The sequence below is a fragment of the Taeniopygia guttata genome, chromosome 33, assembly GCF_048771995.1.
Source record: "Taeniopygia guttata chromosome 33, bTaeGut7.mat, whole genome shotgun sequence".
Classification (NCBI taxonomy): Eukaryota; Metazoa; Chordata; class Aves; order Passeriformes; family Estrildidae; genus Taeniopygia; species Taeniopygia guttata.
In genome coordinates this window covers 2,452,857-2,474,372 of record NC_133058.1, presented here as the reverse complement: position 1 = coordinate 2,474,372, position 21,516 = coordinate 2,452,857, and the positions used below count along the sequence as shown (strand labels likewise).

At 52.4% G+C, this 21,516-nt stretch overlaps 1 protein-coding gene across 1 annotated transcript; it reads left to right on the top strand.

Annotated features, from left to right (window-relative positions):
- Positions 1-16,108: 16,108 nt before the first annotated feature.
- LOC140681234 (olfactory receptor 14C36-like) lies at positions 16,109-16,873 on the top strand. Its single transcript, XM_072920712.1, has one exon. The coding sequence runs from the start codon at positions 16,109-16,111 to the stop codon at positions 16,871-16,873; it is 765 nt and encodes a 254-aa protein (XP_072776813.1).
- Positions 16,874-21,516: the final 4,643 nt, after the last annotated feature.

Genomic DNA, 21,516 nt, shown 5'->3' with positions numbered 1-21,516 from the left:
GAGTTGAATGATGGGTTTTTTTCCAAAGGAAGGAAAGCACAGAACACCGGTGTTTCAGGGGCAGATGAAAGGCTGCCGTCAGAGGTCTAGGCCAGCCAGACCTCTTTGCCGTGGTAGCTTTTGTCTGAAAGCAACCCTTGGATATAGGGAATTTGGGAGCTGGAACCCCAATTTTGGCCATTTCTGTGTAGATAAGAAAGAGAGTTCTTTTCCATAGGAAGGAAAGCACAGAGACCATGTGTTTCAAAGGCAGAAGAAGAAAGAGGTGGCTCCTGGGAGGCTCAGCCAACCAGACCTGTTCTTCCTGGCATGTTTTGTAATGTAGGAATTTTTGGATACATGGAATTTGGGAGGAGGAATCTCAACTTTGACCACGGTCACCTTGAGAAGGACAACTATTTACATTGGAAGGAAAGCACCAAGCCCCAGTGTTTCAAAAGCAGATGAGATGCATCTCTCAAGAGGCCAAGGGCACCCAGACCTGTCTGTCCTGGCAGCTTTCACTTGGGAGCAATCCTTGGATGTACAGAGTTTTGGAGGAGGAATCCCAATTTTGGCCATGGAACCCTGGAGGAGAAGGACAGTTCTCTCCCATACAAAGGAAAGCCCAGAGCCCCAGGGCTTCAGGAACAGATGAGAAGCAGCCCTCGACATACCAAGGTCAGCCGGACCTGTCAGGTGTTCCCCAGAGGCCCAGCCAGCCAGACCTGTTCCATGTTCCCTTGGTTCCATGGACCCCACAGTGTCACAAGGATCTCCTTGGTTCCATCAGGCCCTGGAGTGTCACAATGTTCCCCTTGCTTCTGCAGTGTCACAATGGCCCCGTGCTTCCATGAGGCCTTGCAATGTCACAATGGCTTTGTGGTTCCACAAAGCCCTGATGTGTCACAATGGCTCCTGGGCTCCGTGTGCCCTCGCTGTGTCACAGCAGCTCCTCTGTGACACTGCGGCTGCACAAGGTCACCATGGACCCTTGGTTCCCTGTGGTTCTGTAGTGCCACCGTGGTGTCCTTGGACCTGCATTGTCACAACTGACCTGTGGTAATCACATATCCTCTGAGCAGAGAGAGAGCTCTCCCAGGATTTTCCTGGGAAGCTGTGAGAAGCTGTGAGAAAGCTTAGAGAAAAGAACGAGAAACAATTCTTATCTTCACCTGCTGCACCTGTTGTTGTGCACATGTGGAATGTATTATGGAGATTTGTTTACCAAAGGGTGATTTCTAAATTGGCCAATGGTGATGGTGTTTGGATTTCAATTAACCAGTCTGGTCTGTCTGTATCGGACTGTCTGCAAGAGCGATGAGTGTTTCTTAGCAGTATAGTATAGGATAATGTAATAAAGTGATTGATCAGCCTTCTGGAATCATGGAGTCAGTGCTAATTATTACAGGCTGGGGACGCCCTGCTACGATAGTTATCTAAGTCAATCTTCCCTTACCTCTGAATGCTGAACAGAAATGGCTTAACAGGCATAGCAGGAACACCAACCACTGTAGACCCAAAGAGCTGGCTGAGGAGTTGGGAGAAAACTTCCCTGGTGTCATTTCCTCACAGTAGGTACCATTATTAAAGTAATTCCAAACACATACAGTTAGTGTGTGGTAGCCTCTAATCTGTGTGCCCACTGACCAGAGGAAATTTAAAATCCATAAATTCCTCACCATATTAACCCATCAAACAAATTGATTATCAGCCAGATTTGCCATAGTTATAGGATGGGAAAAATGTAGCCACAACCATGTGCCACCCAAACCAGGGTAAGCTAGACCACATGGTGACACCGAACAAGGTTTCTATATCCAGTGCAACAACAAAAAATTATGTCACTCAATAATTGTTATTCTTATTTCACCCTGTTTCTCTCAATGCCCTCAGGCTGCACATTGGGTGCCAAAACTGGTCTTGGTTTACAAGACAGGTGTCTGCTAGGGAAGGCAGCAAAAAGCCTCCTGTGGAATGGAGAATGTAAACCCCCTCCCTCCAAATTATTAGAATCATGAAATCAAGGGGCTCTCAGGCAGGCAAAGATATGGGAATAGGAATGTCAGCTCTTTCCTAGTGTGTATAACAAAGCAAACAAGCAGCAGCAGCTGCGGCACGAGCAGCAAACAGAGCAGAGCCCAGTCCCGGCCTTTGGGCCGTGGCGCTTTCCCTGCGGTGCAGTTCCGGGCACAGCCAGCAGGGGCGCTGTGGCTCCCGGGGCAGGGCAGGTGCGCTGACCCCCACGCGGCTGCAGGGGGCGCTCCGGCCGGGCTCGGCAGCGCGGGGCCATGGCGGCTTTGTCCGAAGGGGGAAGGGCTGGAGAGAGGCTTTGCTTCACAAACCCCGGGGCAGCCGGCTCCGCTGCCCCAGCAGGACTCTCAGAAAGCAGTCAGCTCGGTGCCCCAGCAGCACTGGCAAAAAGCAGTCAGCTGGGCTGGCAGGATGTCTCGGCAGGCAGGGGGTGAGGGGCTCCAAGCAGGGCAGGGAGAGCCCAGCTCAGGATCCTGGACACCAGAGCCGACAGGGATAGGTCTCTCTTTTAGTGGGGCAGGTGTAAATAAGGTCCAAGTTTAGTGGCTGTTCTCACGAGCAGAGGCTCATCCCAGGACAGAAGTAACAGCTCTGGCCCGGGCTCTGGCAGCAGCAGTGGAAACTCCCATCTCCAAGAGCAGCAGCTCCTCCCAAAATAAGGGATCAGCCGATAAACATCAGCCAATGATAAGGAACAAACAGAAAGGAAAAACCCAACCCCCAACACTGGTTTACAATTCCTAATGCTAAGGGAGAATTGTATAAAGTTTTAATTCCACCTTTATAATTGTTTACATACGAGCTCTTGAATTGTCAGGGGTAGGGATTGGAACCTGCTGCTCCAAGGCTCCTCTCACAAAAAAGAGGCTTAGAAAGGCTGGCGGTCCTTGGAGGTATTTGGGGATCTATAGGGGCTATGGGGGGTCCTTTCTGTGCCTCCTGACCTGACAGGAGCTTCTCTTATAAACTTTGCCTAAAGCTCCCAGTCTGCCTATGACAGGAGCCCCTGTGAGTCCCTGTGACATCCCGGCTCTTTGGCAGCCTGGGGACACTTAGAAAGTCCCCATGAAACCCCTCTAAGGGCCTGTCAAAATATCTGAACCTTAATATGCAAACTGTTGGCTGTTAACCGAAAGTTTGGTGGTTCGAGCCCACCCAGGGATGCCATTTATGTCAGAATCTGTGGTACTTAAATGATCCCAAAATTGCAGAAATTCGCTGTCTTTGAGCCCCACTTCCAAAGAAGAAGCCATAATTCATCTGTGCTGGTTTTCAAGGTTGTTTATTCTTGCTTATCTATAACATGTTCTGTCTGACCTGAAGTAGGCCTTTCTTGCGGGGCAGCGTGCAGGGCTCTGCCCCTCAGTGGGAAGTTACAAACATTATATACCAGAAACTACCTGTGCTATATTTACAATAATGTGCCAATACCAACCACCTGTGTTGAACAATGTGTCCCCAGCCTAAACCAATAGAAAAATGCCCACACTGCAGTGAAACATGGAAGGCATGTAGAAGATGAAAAAGGACAGGACACACATGATTTCCTCCATCTTGCCTCCTTTGAACCCCTTATCTAGAATCCTAAAATTCTACTTTTGCACCCGTGTCACACTAAATTACTCATATCAAACACTCAGAGTGTGTAATTCATCCTGTAAGATTGAAAACTCTTTTCCATGGACAGAGATCACAGACATTGTCTCTGGGGGCTCTGTGCAGGGGGGTTCCTGACCCCCTTGCCAGGGTCCCAGGCCGTCCAGGGCAGCCAGAGGGATGCCCTGGATTACCACAGCAAACCTCATCAGGACCCATTGCTATGGTCAGTTTCCATGGCAACCATCACCAGCCCCTGTTGCTATGGTCAGTTTCCATGGCAACCATCACCAGCCCCTGTTGCTATGGTTAGTTTCCATGGCAACCATCACCAGCCCCTGTTGCTATGGTCAGTTTCCATGGCAACCTTCCCCAGCCCCTGTTGCTATGGTCAGTCCCTGGGCAGCTCCATGGAGACCCCATGCCAGGGGTGGTTGCCATGGACACCAGCTCAGGCCTGCAGCCAGAGCCCGTTTCCATGGCAACCATTGGCACTCCCATCCCCAGGGTCATGGGATCCCAGAACCACAGAAGTGGCTGAGCTGGGAGGGACCCATCAGGATCCTCGAGTCCAACTGCTGGCCCTGCACAGGACACCCCAACACTGCCAGCTTGGGCCTGGCAGCGCTGTCCAAACGCTGCTGGAGCTCAGAGAGCCCTGGAGCTGTGACCCTTCCCTGGGGAGCCTGGGCAGTGCCCCAGCAGCCTCTGGGCAAAAACCTTTCCTGAGATCCAACCTCAGCCTGCCCCGACTCAGCTGCAGCCGCTCCCTCCACTCCTGTCCCTGGGCACCAGAGTGAAGAGGTTCCCTCAGCCCCAGCCAGGGACCCGCTCCCAAGGCTGCTGCCATGGCCACCGTGGCTGGCACCAGCTGGGATGCTCGGTATCCACAAGCCGGGATTCAGGAATGGGATTCCCCAATTTCCTGCTCCTGCTAAAACCCCGCTGGTGCTCGTTGCCCTCCCACCTTCCACTGAAGGAAAAAAGGGAAAGATCCTAGGCTGGGATAAGAACAATTTACTGGGAACAGCAATGAAATAAGGAACAAACAGGAAGAGAAAAAATATTGACAACAGAAGGGATAAGAAAAACTATTTACAGGGGAAATTACATCACCATCAATTCTACCTTCCTGACCACATGTCTCCTGCCTGGAAAGGACACCCTTCTCAGAGAGAGAGAGAGAGAGTCCCTTTCCTGCCCCTGGCAATGACCTGAGGTGGAAGTGAATGTAGTGACAGGGCCATGGCCAGACCCTCATGTTCTTCAGTCCCACATAAGGTCATTGGCAGGGGCAGGAGAAGGTACAGGTGTCTTCCCAGCATGGATCACAGGTAACAGGGATCACCAGGGCTCTTCCCAATGTGGGTTCTTCAATGGGGGATGAAGCTGGAGCAGTGCACAAAGCTGCTCCTGCAGTTGGGGCACTCACAGGGCTTCCGTCATCGGTGGCTCCGTTGGTGTCGGGTCAAGTGAGAGCTCCGGGTGAAGCTCTTCCCACACTGGGGACACTCGTAGGGCCTCTCCCCAGTGTGGATGCGCCGGTGGGTGACAAAGGTGGAGTTTTGCTTGAAGCCCTTCCCGCAGTCAGGGCAGCGGAAGGGCCTCTCATCCGTGTGAATCCGCTGATGTTCAAGGAGATTGCAGCTGCTGTGAAACCTCTTCTGACACTTGGGACACTCGTAGGGCCTCTCCCCAGTGTGGATGCGTTGGTGGATGATGAGGTGGGAGCTCCAGCCGAAGCCCTTCCCACACTCCCCACACTCGTAGGGCCATTCCCCAGTGTGGATCATCTGATGTCGCTTCAGACTTTTGCTCTGCCTGAAGCTCTTCCCACACTCCAAGCACTTGTGGGGCTTCTCCCCATCGTGAAGCTTCTCAGGGACCACCAGCTCTGAGCTCTGGCTGAAGCTCTGCCCACCTTCCTGACCCAGAGTGGGCCTTTCCTCCTCAGAGCACCCTGGGCTGGGTTTCCAGCCCCTCCTTGTGTGGGATCTCCAGGGCTTTTCCTCCCTGTTGGATTCTTGCGCTGTGGAGTTGCTCAAAACGGCCTCTTCCATGAGGTTCTGCTGCAGAGATTTGTCCTTCCTGGTCTCCATCATCAGCTCCTGCTCTGGGGTAGGAAGGACAAGGAGAGGATGGGATTTGCCTCCGTGCCACAAGGAAGGGTAAGGAGATCCCCCCAGTGCATCCCCGTCAGCAGAGCGTCGGCAGCGGGGCTGTCCTGCAGCCGGGGGCTGTGCTGGGCTGGGAGATGGAGCAGGAGAGAGGGGGAAAGGGGCACTGACTTCCTCCTCACCTGCCTGGGGGTCCAAGGGCGCCTTCCTCTTCCTCACAGCCTCCTCCTCCATTTTGTGAAGATTTGGGTATGGGAAATTCTGTTTTGGGAGGAAAACAAGGGATGAGCACATTGAGTTTTGTACTGGTTTGAAGGCAAACCAGGGGGAGAGTCTAAGCCAGAATGACAATTGAGTAAGAAAATTAAGATCAAGGCAATGATACACAAACACTGGCTTAAACTCACAGAGTCAGGATATAACCTGACACCCCGTTGCTCAGGGTGGTGGTAGCAGTCTGATGAAATGGTGGCTGCAGTCCGGCTGGAGTGATGAAGGTGAATCTGTCAAAGCAGTGATCCTGTAGAAGGGTCTGGTCTTCCTCTGAAGGTCCAGTGGTGGTTATGGAGCTCTTGTCCTCTGGGAATGCAGTAGGCAAGGTGGTCGTGGTGTTGCAAGGGTGAGATTATATCCAGGTAGGAATGCTTGGTTCCTCCCCCTGGGCGGAGCATCCCACAATGGGATGATGTAATTTTATCAGCCCTGCAGTGACACTCAATGGCCCATTAACAGAAGATGGCCCCTGGAGGGCGTTATCAGGGCTGAGCCATGGAAGAGATAAAGAACTAAAGAACACTGCCCCACCTGTTGATAACAGTTTATGGAGATGGTGACTGGAAACACTTTTGGTTACATCTGACACTGTAACCTGAAACAGTGAGGCAATCCCTGCTCGGGGTGGGGGGTGAACACCACCCCCCTTACCCAAACTGGCTCCGGTGTAAAACCCCCACCCTGGGAAGGACACGCACACAGGGGACAATGTCACACTTGCCCTGCCCCAGGGGAGATCTCTTTCCCCGTCACTCCCTTGCTCTCTCCCCTTTTCTCTTTCTTTCAATTTCTCTCTCTACCTCACATTTACTGTTCAATAAAATCCACTTTGGATTTGGTCTCCTTAGCACCTTCATTGGGGCAGAGGCATCTCTCTAACAATTTTATTAACCAGATTGCGACATTATTTCGGCACAGTGAGTTCAAGGCACTGCTGTCTGACCCCAAGTGCCTTTGACAACAGCATGGGTCCCTCCTCTGCGAAGGTTCTGCCTCTTTCTGGAGGAGGTCTTGGAAACTTGGATGCAGCTTCCTCTGAGTGACTTTTGGGAGAACTTATGAGGAAAATGGCTGTTGTGGGTGGCCAGTGTAAAGAAAATATTTTCTTGTCTTATCTTGAAAAGTTTTTTAAATTCACTGGAGGAAAGGGAGCAGTGAGACTGACAAGTATCATTCACCCCAAGGTGAGGAACAGAAGGCTGCTAAAAGTCCTGCAAGAAGCCCAGGTCAAGTACCTAAATTCCCAAATAACTCCTGAATTCACGGGCTTGGGGAGAGAATCATTATTTTCTTCGTCCCTGTCAGTCACCTTTGTGACAGCTGCACAGACTTTTCTCTTCCTTTTAATAATCTGTATTGGGCCAAATTTCCATGTTTCTTTTTTTGGAACCTGCCAGCATCTGAGCTGGAGCTGTGCTGGAACTGATGAAATTTGGAATTGCTACAGAATTGCTTCTGTTGTTGGTTTATTATGTTTGGGATTTGTTTGCGTTTCCATCACAAGTGACTCGTGGAAAGAGCAAATCTTCCTCAAGGTATTTTATGGAGGGTTAAGTTTGATTTCTGCCAAGTTTGTTTTGTCCAGTGCTCAGGGGATGCTCAAGGGGTATCTGGTTTTGGTTTGGCCCTAATTTTCTTCTGATTTGTCTTTATCACTTAAAAACACCTCAAAAATGACTAAAAAGAGTATTGATCAGAGATGTCAAAAGTCCCTCCATCTAAGAGTTATTTGAGGTGGAATTTACGGTTTGGAAACATATTCTGGGGGATTTGTGGGTTCTTCGGGGATATATGGGAGTATTCTCCATATCTTTGCACTCCAAAAGCCACAGTGGATTGCTCTGTCACCTCAAAATTACTCAATCCCACCTCAAAATGGCTGGTTCCCACCTCACTCCCATGCCAAAATTACTCAATTCCTCCGCCTCCAGGGTTAGATGGGGTTGGAAGGAGATTGAGAGAAGTTAAGATCCAAATTTGAGGTTTTGGGATCAGGATTGTATGGGGCTGGGTGGGTGTGATTTATTTTGATAATTAATAAAACTATCAGAATTATTAATTTCTGTCCCATTCATTTTCTTTCAGTTCTCGTTTGCTTTTCAGAGTGCCGCCTTCTCAACTTATTTTGTTTCTGTCCTCCTGTCCCAGACTGAAAAGCAAGATGTGTTCTATTTGCCATCTGTGTGACAGTTGTCCTGTGTTAAGTGGGCAGTTTTTCCTTATCTCTTCCACAATCAGTCCCCCCTCAGGGGAGACATCTGCTGATAATGGGCTATTGAATGTCACTGCATGACTGATAAGAACTATAACATCCCATTGTGAGCGTCTCCACCCAGAGGGAGGAGCCAAGCATTACTATCTGCATCTAGATTTGAGATTCTGGCCCACCAACAAAGCTTTTTCTCCACTGGATTTCTCAGAGGAACAGCTGCCTCTTCCTCTTCAGAAGAAGACACCCTTTTCTACAGGATCACTTCTCCAACAGAACCACACCTGACACTGCAGGAGGACTGCAGCCACCATTCCAATTGGACTGCGGCCAACACCCTGTCCAACAGACTGTCAGGTTGTATTCTGACTCTGTCAGTGTTGTTTTGGTTCACTGCATTGCTCATATTCTCATTTTCTTCTCTAATAAAGAGCTGTTATTCCTGCTCCCATATTTTTACCTGAGAGCCCCCTTTAATTTCAAATTTATAACAATTCAGAAAGAAAGAGTCTACATTTTTCCATTTCAGGAGAGGCTCCTGCCTTCCTTAGCAGACACCTGTCATTCCAAACCAAAACATCTCCTTTCTCTCCTGCCTTCCTTTGCCTGCTCTGTTTCTCTCTCAGTGTCTCCATTGACCCAGGGCAGCTCCCACCAAAGACCCTGTCCTGATTTAATTCCCAATCCATGAGCTACGACAACCATGGGTGAAGTTATGAAGGCTGACAGTGAAATGTCCCTGTAGGATCCTGCTGCACTTGGCTGTTGGCTCTTCCATAAGAGCTTTGCCTTCAAGGGCAGGGACATCTTTTCCTGGCTGGGAACTGGAATTCCAGCCCCTGGGAGTGTGTGCCATGGATCCCAGAGGGGCATTCCCGAGGCTCCCAGGGTGCTGCTCCTGCCGTGCCTCCCAAGGAGCTGTGCAGGGCAGGGGACAAGGTGCAGCAGCTGTGTTGGTGCTGCAGTGCCACAACGGCCCCTGGTTCCAGGAGTTTCTGCACTGCCAACAGCGGTTCCTGGGTTCCATGATGCCCTGCTGTGTCCCCATGGATATTTGGTGTCATGAAGTTCTTCAGTGTCACAATGGCCACCTCGCTCCATGAGCTTCCGCAGTGTCCAAATGGCCTCCTTGGATGGGCAGTGTCACCATGGACCATTGGCTCCATGCAGCCCCGCTGGGTCACCATGGACTCCTTGGTTCCATGAGGTTCTGGGGGTGTCTCCATGGTCTCCTTGGATCCACAGTGTCACAATGGACCACTGGATCCACGTGGCCCTGCTGTGTCACCATGGCCCCTTGGTTACGTGGGACCCCAGGGTCACAATTGACTATTTGCTTCCTCATCCTATGGGAGAGAATTGTCCTTCTTCTCCCGGGGCCTATGGCCAAAACTGGGATTCCTTCCCCACATTTCCTTATATGCAAAGATTTTTCCCTGATGAAATCTGCGAATAGAAACAGGTCGGGCTGCCTTGGCCACCCAGGGGCCACCTCCCATCTGCCTTTCAGACACTGAGTCAGTGTGCTTTTCTTGCTTAAAAAGCACCCATCTTGACCAGGCACCCATGGCCAAAATTTGGGATCTCTCTCCCAAATTCCCTATATACAAAGATAGCTCCCAGAAAAATGATGCCAGGAATCACAAGTCTGGCTGGCCTTGGCTTCCTGAGGTCTGGCACTCATGTTCCTCTGAAACACTGGGGCTCTGTGCTTTCCTTCCTAATGAAAAGAACTCATTTTCCTGTGCAGGCACCCATGGCTAAACCTGGGATTCCACCTCCAAGACTCAGTAAATCGAAGGATTTCTCCGGAGTGAAAGCTGCCAGGACGGACAGGTCTGTCTGCCTTTGGCCTCTTGGGGGCTTCTTCTCATCAGCTTTTGAAATACTGGGGCTCAGTGCTTTCCTTCTAATGGAAAAGGACCTTCTTTTTTCTAAAGGTGTCCGTGGTCAAAACTGACATTCTTCATCCCAAATTCCATATATCCAAGGATTACTACATGACAAGAGTTTCCAGGAGAAACAGGTCTGGCTGGCTTGGCCTCACAGGAGCCACTCTCTCCTCTCCTCTCCTCTCCTCTCCTCTCCTCTCCTCTCCTCTCCTCTCCTCTCCTCTCCTCTCCTCTCCTCTCCTCTCCTCTCCTCTCCTCTCCTCTCCTCTCCTCTCCTCTCCTCTCCTCTCCTCTCCTCTCCTCTCCTCTCCTCTCCTCTCCTCTCCTCTCCTCTCCTCTCCTCTCCTCTCCTCTCCTCTCCTCTCCTCTCCTCTCCTCTCCTCTCCTCTCCTCTCCTCTCCTCTCCTCTCCTCTCCTCTCCTCTCCTCTCCTCTCCTCTCCTCTCCTCTCCTCTCCTCTCCTCTCCTCTCCTCTCCTCTCCTCTCCTCTCCTCTCCTCTCCTCTCCTCTCCTCTCCTCTCCTCTCCTCTCCTCTCCTCTCCTCTCCTCTCCTCTCCTCTCCTCTCCTCTCCTCTCCTCTCCTCTCCTCTCCTCTCCTGCCCTCCCCTGCCCTCTCCTGCCCTCCCTTCCCCTCCCCTCCCCTCCCACCTGACAGGTCTGGCTGATGTTAGGAGGCCACGGGCTGCCTCTCATCAGCTCCTGCAGCACAGGGGGTCTGTGCTTTTCTTTCTATGGAAAAGAACTTTTCCTCTTTTCAGATGCTCACTGCCAAAACTGATATTCTCCCTAAAAAATTCCTATATGCAAGGTTATCTCACAGAACAAAATCTGGCAGCTCTGGTTGGCCTCTGGTGGTCACCTCTCATCCCTCCAGGAAACATTGGCACTCTCTTCCTTCATTCCTGTGGAAAAGAACTGGCTTTCATGTCCAGGGCCCATGGCCAAAATTAGAAGTTGTCCTCCCAATTTCCATATATCCACGGATTGCTCCCAGGCAAAAGTAGCTAGGACAGACAGGTCAGGCTTGCCCTGTCCTCTGGTGTTTTTCTTAGATTCTGAGATGAATGTTTTCATTTGAAAACACCTTGGAGAGGGCCCAGAGATCTCCCAAGGTGGGATTTTGAGGCCTCGGGCACATGACCACTGTATAGGGACAAAGGAGCTCTGTGCTCTGTGCTGCTGTGGTGGTTTTGCATCACAGAAGTGATGTCCTGAGAGAAGCTGCTTGCAGTTTCCTCCGTGTCTGACAAAAAAAACAATCAGTAATTAGCTTTGAGAGCTGACAATCTGTTAAACCACTAAGCAAACTGCAGATGCCTCTGTGCAGACCCAAGTTGAAGATGAGAAAGCCGGGCTGGGTCTCTCTCTCCTCTGGCCCCAAAGAGGTGCCAAGGCCGGCCCAGCCCCGTCTCAGCCTTCTGGCCTGGCTGCTGAGATCCTGGCCCTGCCCCAGCGCGGCCCAGCCTGACACAGCCCCAGCGCAGCCGCTGCAGAAACCTCCATGGGAAAACAGCTCCGGCCGCAAGGACCGAGCCCGGCCGGGCTCACGGAACCATCTGCAGCCCCGGGCAGATATTGACTCTGCCAGTGCTGCCATCCTCCCTCCAGTGAGAGAAAAGGACACAGGGCAGGCACACAGAGGAGCAACATGAAGATACCAAGGTCAGTGAAGAGGAAGTTGAGTCACAAATGGGAGGGATGAGGAGATGCCTTGATCTTGGGGCTGAAATCCGCTGCTAAAGCTATGGAGAAGGATGTCATTGATACATCAGACTCTCTTTTTCCCTATTAGGCATTGAAAAGTATGGGGAGATGACTTGTTTCAGTTAAGGCCTTCATGCTAAAGTAAGCAAATCTTGAAGTACCTGTGATCCCATGAGAAGTTTGAAAAGAAAGACTGATGAGACCCTGTGCCCTCAGGGAGAGAAGAAGACCTCTGTTCCCACACATTAAGATGATTTCAGAAATAGATGAAGAGAACTTTTCCACTAAAAAGCTCATCTTTAAACTAATATCCCTTAAGTTAACATGGGCTATAAATACAGTTTTGGGAATAGCTGTGAAAATATGGGAGGGATTTGACAGTTACAGATTTTTCTGGGCAGCTGCTATTTGTGGAAATGAAAAGCCATGAGATAACTGTATTCTTGTGGAGAAGTCTCCATAACATTATCAAGAGTAACTTCCCTCCCGAAGCGAACTGACAGAAAATGTTAGCTTTGGTGTCTTTACATTGTCAGGTTGTAGGGAGAGGGGAAGTTATTTGAAAGTTTTGTTCTGATTCTTATTACTCTTTCTTTTAGTTACTGTTAATAAAATTTTCTTTAAAAGTTTAAACTTTTCTTTTGGAGTTCTGAACCTACTTTGACATGCTCCTAATCCTATCTCAGAGCAGGAAATGAGTAAGTATATTCTAGTGAGTGCACTGGTAATTAGCCAGCACTGAACCCACCACGCTAATTGATGCACTGGCCAAGAAATCTCAAACTGGCGAACCAAAACAACTAAAGAAATCTTGCTGATGAAATGCATTAGAGCAGAGGGAAATCAAGGCAGAGCCATGGTTTGTCAGGACTTGTTTGATCCTAATGAGCCCCGTGGTGCATTTGGAGCTGAGCCCTGGAAACTCAGGGCCTGAGAGGAGATTGCACAAACTTTTCCAGGAGTCAAAGTCAGAAGAAAACCACAAAGTGTCTCAAAGCATTAATGGGACCCACTCCTCATGGACTCCTTGGAGGAGAGAACTGAAGGCGAGGATTGAACAAAAATTTCTCAGAGACTCAAAATAGCAGAAACTCCCAGTGTGGAAAGGAAAATCCAAAGTACCTTAAAAACGTTGAGTATCTCAAAGTATTAACGAGCCCCACTGAGTGTTAGTACAAAGCTCTCCAGGGACTCGTTAAACCAGATAATTTTGGCCATGATTGCACAAACCTCTCACAGAGTCTGTATCAAAGCAGAAACACCAAGTACCTTAAAAGAACTGAAGTACCTTGAAGCATTAATGAGCCCCACTGAGTGTTGTTACTGACAAAGCCTCTCCAAGGACTAATTACAGCAGATAATTGGAGGCCAGGATTGCACAAAGCTCTCAGAGACTGCAAGGCAAAAGCAAAGCCCAAAGTCCTTTGAGAAACCTGCAGTCCCTGGGAGCATGAAGGAGCCCCCAGGGCCATTCCTGACCAAGGCTCCCCAGGGACTCCTTCCAGCAGATCCTTGAGGCCACTGGGATGTGGGCTAGGGGGGGATGCTGAGGGCAGGACCAGGGGGTGACAGTGCCCAGCCTGGCTGGGGCTGTGCCAGGAGGCCCCATGGCCTCAGGACAAGGTGTCTCCTCACAGTCCTTGGTGGCACAGACCCTGCTGTGCCCCAGGGCACCAAGACTTGGCTTCTCTTTGTCCCCACCTGTCATCAGTGCCTCCAGTTCTCTGCTCTGCCTGGGGCCTGGGGACACTTTCTCAGTCGTGTCCCTCAGTGGGACCCATTAAAAGTCCAAGAAACTTTGGAGCTGGATTCTGACTTGGAGTTCTGGAGAGGTTTCTGCAGCTCCCTCTCAGGGCCTGATGTTCAGGGCCTGAGCACAAAGCCCCAGAGGGTCATTAAAGTCCTTGTGCTGTGTCTGTGCTGCTGAGCTGGGCCGGGCTCCTGGCACAGAGGGTGATCCTGGTAACCAAGCAGAGCTTCAAAAGCACATTTCTCTTGCTGAGCAGCTCTTCTCCCAGCCCAGCAGGGCTGGGGCACTGCCTGCAGCCAGCCTGGGCACAGCACAGAGGCACAGAGAGCTTCAATCAGTCAGGGCTGGGAAGGGCTGAGAAGTGCCTGGGGCAGAATCACTGCCAGCCCTTGGCACAGGAACCTCTGGCTGCAGGACAATGCAGCTGCAGCTCCTGGAGCGATCTCCTAAAGCTGGAACATCCCAATGCCCACAGCCCCTGTGAGTGCATTCTCTGCTCATCTCCTGTTCAGAGCAGCCAGGGGTGCCCAGGGCTGTCCTGCAGAGCAGGGTCCTGCAGCCCAGGGCGCTGTGCTGGGCCAGGACTCTGCTGCCTGCCAGGGACAGCTCTCAGCCGGCCCTGGAGCTGCTCCCAGCGCTGGCCAGGAGCTGTGGGGGGAAGGAGCCACCCTGAGCAGGGCAGGTGCTGCTGCTGAGAGGGGCTGGGTGGGGCAGGGCTGCTCCCAGCTCCAGACCAGCCTGGGCACAGCTCCGGAGGGCACTTCCCAAAGAAGGTAAGCCTGGGATTGCTGTAAAGGTCAGGAGCTTTCCTGAGAGTGTTTTCAATTTCCTGCTTGGAGCTGGATGGGAATGTTGGGGTGACGACAAAAATAATTTTGCTTTTTATACATTTTTCATATATCCGTAGCTCCATAAATTACTATTATGTAATTATAAATTTATAATCCTTACCTAACTCTATTAAACTCTTAATTAACTCTACTTAACTACTATTATATACTTAATGTAATTATAATCCTTAATTAACTCTAATATATTTCCTTAATTTCTCTTAGATTTTAGAACAATAACCTGTCTAAATACATTTTTTAAATGCTATATAGTCTTATTATCAGGGAAAGAACCCACAAGAAGACCATTTTGGTTTTTACATGTGAGCAATGATAAGAAAATCTGGGGCAAAGAAGCCCTTGGACCTACTCCAATGGTTTGAGCCAGAGGTGTGTAACTGAGGCAACTGAAACTCCTATTGGGTGTCCCTGTTAAATATCCTAAATAATTAACCTTAATGAATTGTTGAAATCAGGGGCTGGGTGTGCCCCATCCCCTCTGGGACACCTGGGGCTTCCAGTAAAGGTCTGGTTTTTACTTTCTTGTTCTAACACTGTTGCAAGGGCTTTTTTTCTCTTTTGATTATAGAAAACAGGGGGATGAGAGAAACAGAACAGGAATTGTAATCCCAGAACGACAGAACATTCTGAGTTGAAAGGGACACACAGGATCATCAAAGGAATGTTTGAACATTTACAGAGGCTCCAGAACTGTGACTTTGGGTGGTCAGTCTCTCTGCTGGGAGCCTCCCAAAGGGCCTTCAGCCACTCCTCAGCCCTGGACAGCAGCAGCATCACCTCTGCAGGGCCCAGCAGGGCTCTCCTGAGCTGCCCTTGCCCAGCTGCACACAGAGCCTGCCCCAGCCAGGGCCCTGCACACAGGCAGGTTTCTGTAGGGCCGGGCCGAGGGCACACAGGGTGGGATGGGCTCTGCTGGCAGGGACAAGGCACCTCTCAGGAGGGAATGTCCAGGCCCAGGGAGATGCTCAGGGAAGGAGAGGGGGCTGAACAGAGCAGTGCTGGGGGAACAAGCCCATCCAGCCCCTCACCTGCCCTCAGCCACAGGGAATCCTTTGCCTCTCACATCTCTCTGTGGCAAACTCTGAGTGCAGCAGGAATGCTGGGGATTTCTGACCTCAGAGAGCCAGGAATGGTGTGTGGGTAGGAAATCAATTCCTAAAACTAACTCCTGCTATTTCCCTTAGAAGTGTGAGTGCAGATGGTACCAACCCTTTCTGCAGTAGGATTGATTCCCCTGACAAATCCTGAATATCCAGCCTTGTCCCTCTGCCAAATGGCCACAAACCCAGGGCAGCGAGGCAGGGATGGCTCCTCGAGAGCCCCCTTAAACAGGCCTGGCTGCTCCTGGCACACTCAGTCAGCACAACTGGAGCTCAGGCAGGGACCTGGGTGAAGGTTTTCCCAGAGCAGGAACATGGGTGGGTGAGTCCCAGCAGGACAGTCTGCAGGGAATGGCCCAGGTTTGGCTCCAAGCAGCCTCTCCTGACTTGTTCCTGTCCTTTCTCCATGAACAGGTGCCCATGTGCAGCCACAGCAAATGTCCAACAGCAGCTCCATCAGCCACTTCCTCCTGCTGGCACTGGCAGACACGCGGCAGCTGCAGCTCCTGCACTTCTGCCTCTTCCTGGGATCTCCCTGGCTGCCCTCCTGGGCAACGGCCTCATCATCAGCGCCGTAGCCTGCGGCCACCACCTGCACACGCCCATGTTCTTCTTCCTGCTCCACCTGGCCCTCAGCGACCTGGGCTCCATCTGCACCACTGTCCCCAAAGCCCTGCACAATTCCCTCTGGGACACCAGGGACATCTCCTACACAGGATGTGCTGCTCAGGTTTTTCTGCTTATCTTTTTCATGGGAGCAGAGCACTATCTCCTGACCATCATGTGCTACGACCGCTACGTGTCCATCTGCAAACCCCTGCACTATGGGACCCTCCTGGGCAGCAGAGCTTGTGCCCACATGGCAGCAGCTGCCCGGGCCAGTGCCTTTCTCACTGCTCTGCTCCTCACAGCCAGTACATTTTCCCTGCCCCTGTGCCATGGCAATGCCCTGGGACAGTTCTTCTGTGAAATCCCACAGATCCTCAAACTCTCCTGCTCCAAATCCTATCTCAGGGAACTTGGGCTCATTGTGCTTAGTGTGTGTTTCGGACTTGGTTGTTTTGTGTTCATGGTTTTCTCCTATGTGCAGATCTTCAGGGCTGTGCTGAGGATCCCCTCTGAGCAGGGACGGCACAAAGCCTTTTCCACCTGCCTCCCTCACCTGGCTGTGGTCTCCCTTTTCTTAAGCACTGTCATGTTTGCTCACCTGAAGCCTCCCTCCATGTCCTCCCCATCCCTGGATCTGGCCCTGTCAGTTCTGTACTCGGTGGTGCCTCCAGCCCTGAACCCCCTCATCTACAGCCTGAGGAACCAGGAGCTCAAGGCTGCAGTGTGGACACTGATGACTGGATGCTTTCAGGGACATTAAACTGCTGGCCAATTTCTGCAAATTACTTGTAATAAAAGTCATCTTTGGTACTTCTTGTTGGTTTGGTTGTGGATTTTTTTCCTTTGTTAAAGGTTTTTCAGATTTTCCACAGAAAAGTATCATCTTTTGTGCCATTTCTCATTTTGCTTCTCTCCACCTTCCCTGTGGCCACAGACTCTGTCAATGAGGGGCTGCGCTCTCGGTTGCTTTAAAGGAACTAAAGGATATCCCAGCACAGTTTTCTGCAGAGATGCCCTTTTGTTGCCTTCTCTGGAGCTGCAGCAGCAATGTCTGTGTGCAGAGCTGGGGCAGATCAGTGCTGGCACAGCAGCTGTGCCCAGGAGCAGCAGCACTTGTTGCTGCCAGTGCTGCTCCCGTGGCCCTGCCCCGCTGCCCTGGTGGCCCTGGTGTTGCTGCAGGGCCTGAGTGCTCTCGGGGCCGGGCACAGTCCTGGGGGTGGCAGTGCCGGGGCTGCAGCAGGGACAGGCCATGGGCACTGCTGGGGCAGCGCTGACGCCTCAGGCCAGGGCCTGGGGGCTCCAGGCTCCTTGCCCAGGCTCTCTCAAGAGCACGGCCAGGCTCAGCACAGAAAACCCCCATGGGCAGCCCCAGGCTGTTGGTGTGGGGACAGCACAAATGCCATCAGCCCCTGGGGCCAGGAAGGGCTGGGGGACACCAGGGAAACCACTCAGCTTTGTCCTGGCCTCTGCAGTCAGCCAGAAATTTCTTCCCATCAGCTGGGAGTTTCCTGTCCCACTGCAGACACTGCTGCTCAGAGCCAGGGCTGCCTGGCAGCCACCCCCAAACTGCCCTGAGCATTTCCTTGGCTTCACCTTTGCTTTCTTTACTATTCCTGATACAAATTTCTTCCTCTTGCCCACCCCTGTTCCCTCCCCTGCAAACAGCCCATCCCTGTTTGCCCTTTCCTCTCTGGCCCCACTCCCCATTGCAGTTCCTGACTTGGCACCATGGGAACAGCCCTTGGGGAGCAGGATCATCCCACAAGGGCTGCAGGAATTGTCTGCAGGCTCCTGCAGTGCCTGGTGCTGCTCCCTTGTCTGGCTGTGGGGCTCCCTGTTCTGGGCAGTGAGGAGGAGCTGCAGAGGCTCTGCAGGACTGACAGGATGGGCTTTGGGGCTGTGAGGAGAAGCTGAGGGACCTGGGCTGCTGGAGCTTCTGAAGAGGAGGCCCAGGGCTCCTCCTGCAACTGCTCCAAGGGTGGTTTCAGAGAATCACAGAATCAGCAGGGTTGGAAAAGACCCTGGAGATCATCAAGTCCAATCTGTACCCTGACACCGCCTTGTCTCATCTGAGCCTCCTCTTCTCCTGGATAAACAACCCCAGCTCCCTCAGCTGCTCCTCACAGGATTTGTGCTCCAGATCCCTCACCAGCCTTGTTCCCTTGCTCTGGACATGCTCAGCCCCTCCATGTCCTTCCTAAATTGGGGGGCCCAGAACTGGACACAGCACTCGAGGTGCTGCCCAGTGCCCAGCACAGGGGAGGAATCACTGCCCTGCTCCTGCTGGCCACACCATTCCTGATCCAGGCCAGGAGCCATTGGCCTTCTTGGCCACCTGGGCACACTGCTGGCTCATGTCCAGCCTGCTGTCCATCAGTCCCTGCAGGTCCCTTTCTGCCTGGCTGCTGTCCAGCCCCTCTGTCCCCAGCCTGTAGCACTGCAGGGGTTGTTGTGGCCAAAGTGCAGGACCCGGCACTTGGACTTGTTAAACCTCACCTTGTTGGGTTTGGGCCCTGGATCCAGCCTGTCCAGTCCCTGTGCAGAGCCCTCCTACCCTCCAGCAGATCAACACTCACATCCAGCTTGGTGTCATCTGCAAAGATGTCCTTGGTTCCAAGGGGCCCCTCAGTGTCGCAATGTCCCTTTGGTTACACCAGGCCCTCCCAGACAACTTGGTGTCACCAGGGTTCCATGAGGCCCCAGAGTGTCCCAATGGTCTCCATGACTCCATGAGGCCTCCCAGTGTCACAATGTCCCTTTGGTTCCATGGGACCCCTTGGTGTCACAAAGTCCCTTGGATCCTTGGGCCCTGCAGTGTCACAATGTCACCGTGGTCCCCAAGGCCCTGCAGTGTCACAGTGGATCCTTGGTTCCATGAGGTCTGGCAGGGCAGCAATGCTCTCCTTGGTCCCACAGTGTCACAGTGGCCTCTTGGTCCCCAGGGACACTGTCAGTCTGTGGTGGTGGCGGCACAACTTTCCCTGGGAGTGTTTTGTGCCAACGGGCAGAGCCACGGGAGCCCAGCACACACACACACACACAGAGCAGCTCGGCAGTGAGGACACGGGAGGGCCCAGGCATGGAGCTCCAACGAGGGTTTATCAGGGTCTGACGCTCCAGGGCTCTGGGGGTTAAAGACAAAGACAAAGGAGGGTTTAGGGTGTAAATACGGGAAAAGAGGGGCTGGAGGAGAGCGTCAGGGATCTCAGGGTTTAGGGGTGGTACACAGGGAAGGGACTAATAGGGAATGGCAGGGTTGATAGGCAGGGACATAAACCAATGGGAAAATAGGGAAGGGAGAACTTGCTAGAACATGAACATATCAGGGTAAAAGGGGTAGGAAAGGCCAACGGGCCAATGGGGACAGAACTGGGACAAATTAACACAGTGCTGCAGAGCTCCATGGGGGAAGCTTCTGTCCTCACCCTGAGCTGTGAGGAATGCCCAGAGCCTAAGGTGCATTTCTCCAGGGGATCGCTTTTGCCCTCTCCCCAGTAAGCTCACAGGCCTCCACACACACACACTGGAGATGTCTGGGGCCATTCATCATTTCTCTGCTCTCAGCACCAAGGCAATGGACTCTGGCACTGCTCTGAGTTCAGGCCCATGGCAACCACCCCTGGCCATGGGGCTCCATGGAGCTGCTCTCAGGAAACCCCCCAAGAGCTGGGGAGTGCCCCAAAACTGCCTCAGGAATGTGAGATGCATCTCCACATGAATGTAGACTATTCAAACACTCACTCAGTAATGGGCTCCCCCTATCTTAATCACCCCCAAACTTTGAGATTCCTCAAAACACAAGTAAAATGTGAGGCTTTAGATACTTTTGATGAATTTATTGATTTTAACCCCAATTTTCTGTGTTTTGAAGGGAGGAAGATAAAAGATTATAAGAGGCAAAATGAAAGGAACAGCAGCCACTTCCCTCTGTGTATCACAGGGCATGTGGGTCACCAGGGCTCTGACCAGGGTGGGTCCTCTGATGGGGATGGAGCTGGAGCAGCGCACGAAGCTCTTCCTGCAGGCGGGGTTCTCGCAGGGCTTCCCTTACCGGTGCCTCCGCTGGTGCCGGGTAAAGAATGAGCGGTCTGAGAAGCTCTTCCTGCACCGGGGACACTCGTAGGGCCTCTCCCCAGTGTGGATGCGCCGGTGGGTGACGTGGGTGGAGTTGTGCTTGAAGCCCATCCCGCAGTCAGGGCAGCGGAAGGGCCTCTCCTGTCTGTGAATCCGCTGATGCACAAGGAGATGGGAGCTGGTGTGAAACCTCTTCCCACACTCAGGACACTCGTAGGGCCTCTCCCCAGTGTGGAACCTCTGGTGGACAGTCAGGTCAGACCTGTGGCTGAAGCTGTTCCCACATTCCCCACACTTGTAAGGCCGTTCCCCAGTGTGGATCCTCTGGTGGCAGATCAGGTCAAAACTCTTCCTGAAGCTCTTCCCACACTCCAGGCACTCACAGGGCCTCTCCCTGTCATGAAGCTGCTCAGGGACCACCAGCTCTGATCCCTGGCTGAAACTCTGTCCACCTTCCTGGCACTGGGTGGGACTTTCCTCCTTAGACACCCTGGGCTGGGTTTGCAGCCCCTCCTCATGTGGGATCTCCAGGGTTTTTCCTCCCCATTCGATTCCTCTGCCACGGAGCCACTCAAAACAGCCTCTTCCACGATGTTCTGCCGCAGGGATTTGTCCTCCCTGCTCTCCATCCTCAGCTCCTGCTCTGGGGGAGGAAGGACAAGGAGAGGATGGGATTTGCCTCCGTGCCACAGGGAAGGGCAAGGAGATCCCCCCAGTGCGTCCCCGGCAGGAGGGCACCGGCAGCGGGGCTGTCCTGCAGCCGGGGCCGTGCTGGGCTGGGAGATGGAGCAGGAGAGAGGGGGAAAGGGGCACTGACTTCCTCCTCACCTGCCTCGGTGTCCCAGGGCATCTTCCTCGCAGCCTCCTCCTCCATCCAGCCAAAGTTTGGGAGTGGGAAATCCTGGTGTGGGGAAAAAGTAAGGTGTGAACACCTTGGGTTGGGGATTCCTCCTGCCCAAATCCATCTCCAGAAGTCTCCAGGTGTCCATAAAAACCTCCAAAAATCACTAGTGGATCAAAAAGAGCCACCAGGAGTGTCCCATTTCCATTCTCATTTCTCTGGGGTTCTGGTGTCCCCCGTCTCAGGGCTGCGGGGGATCCTCATGGCTCCTGGGGATCCCCCTTCTCCAGGGTCCTGCTTAGGGATGCTGGGGGGTTTTGCAGTACAAGGGTCCCCCTCTCCAGCCTCCCCTTGGTCCAGGCACTTGGGGCTCCCCCCTCTCCCCACCACCCTGTCCTGGTTTAGGGCAAATTTTGGAGAAAACCCCCCAAGGGGTTTTCTAGAAAGCAGATTCAAGTGGCCTCTCCCCCACCAGTTCAGGAAAAGAT

Bases quoted from the DNA above. Each gene is read 5' to 3' on its own strand.
- LOC140681234 (XM_072920712.1), top strand. From the start codon at position 16,109: ATGTTCTTCTTCCTGCTCCACCTGGCCCTCAGCGACCTGGGCTCCATC.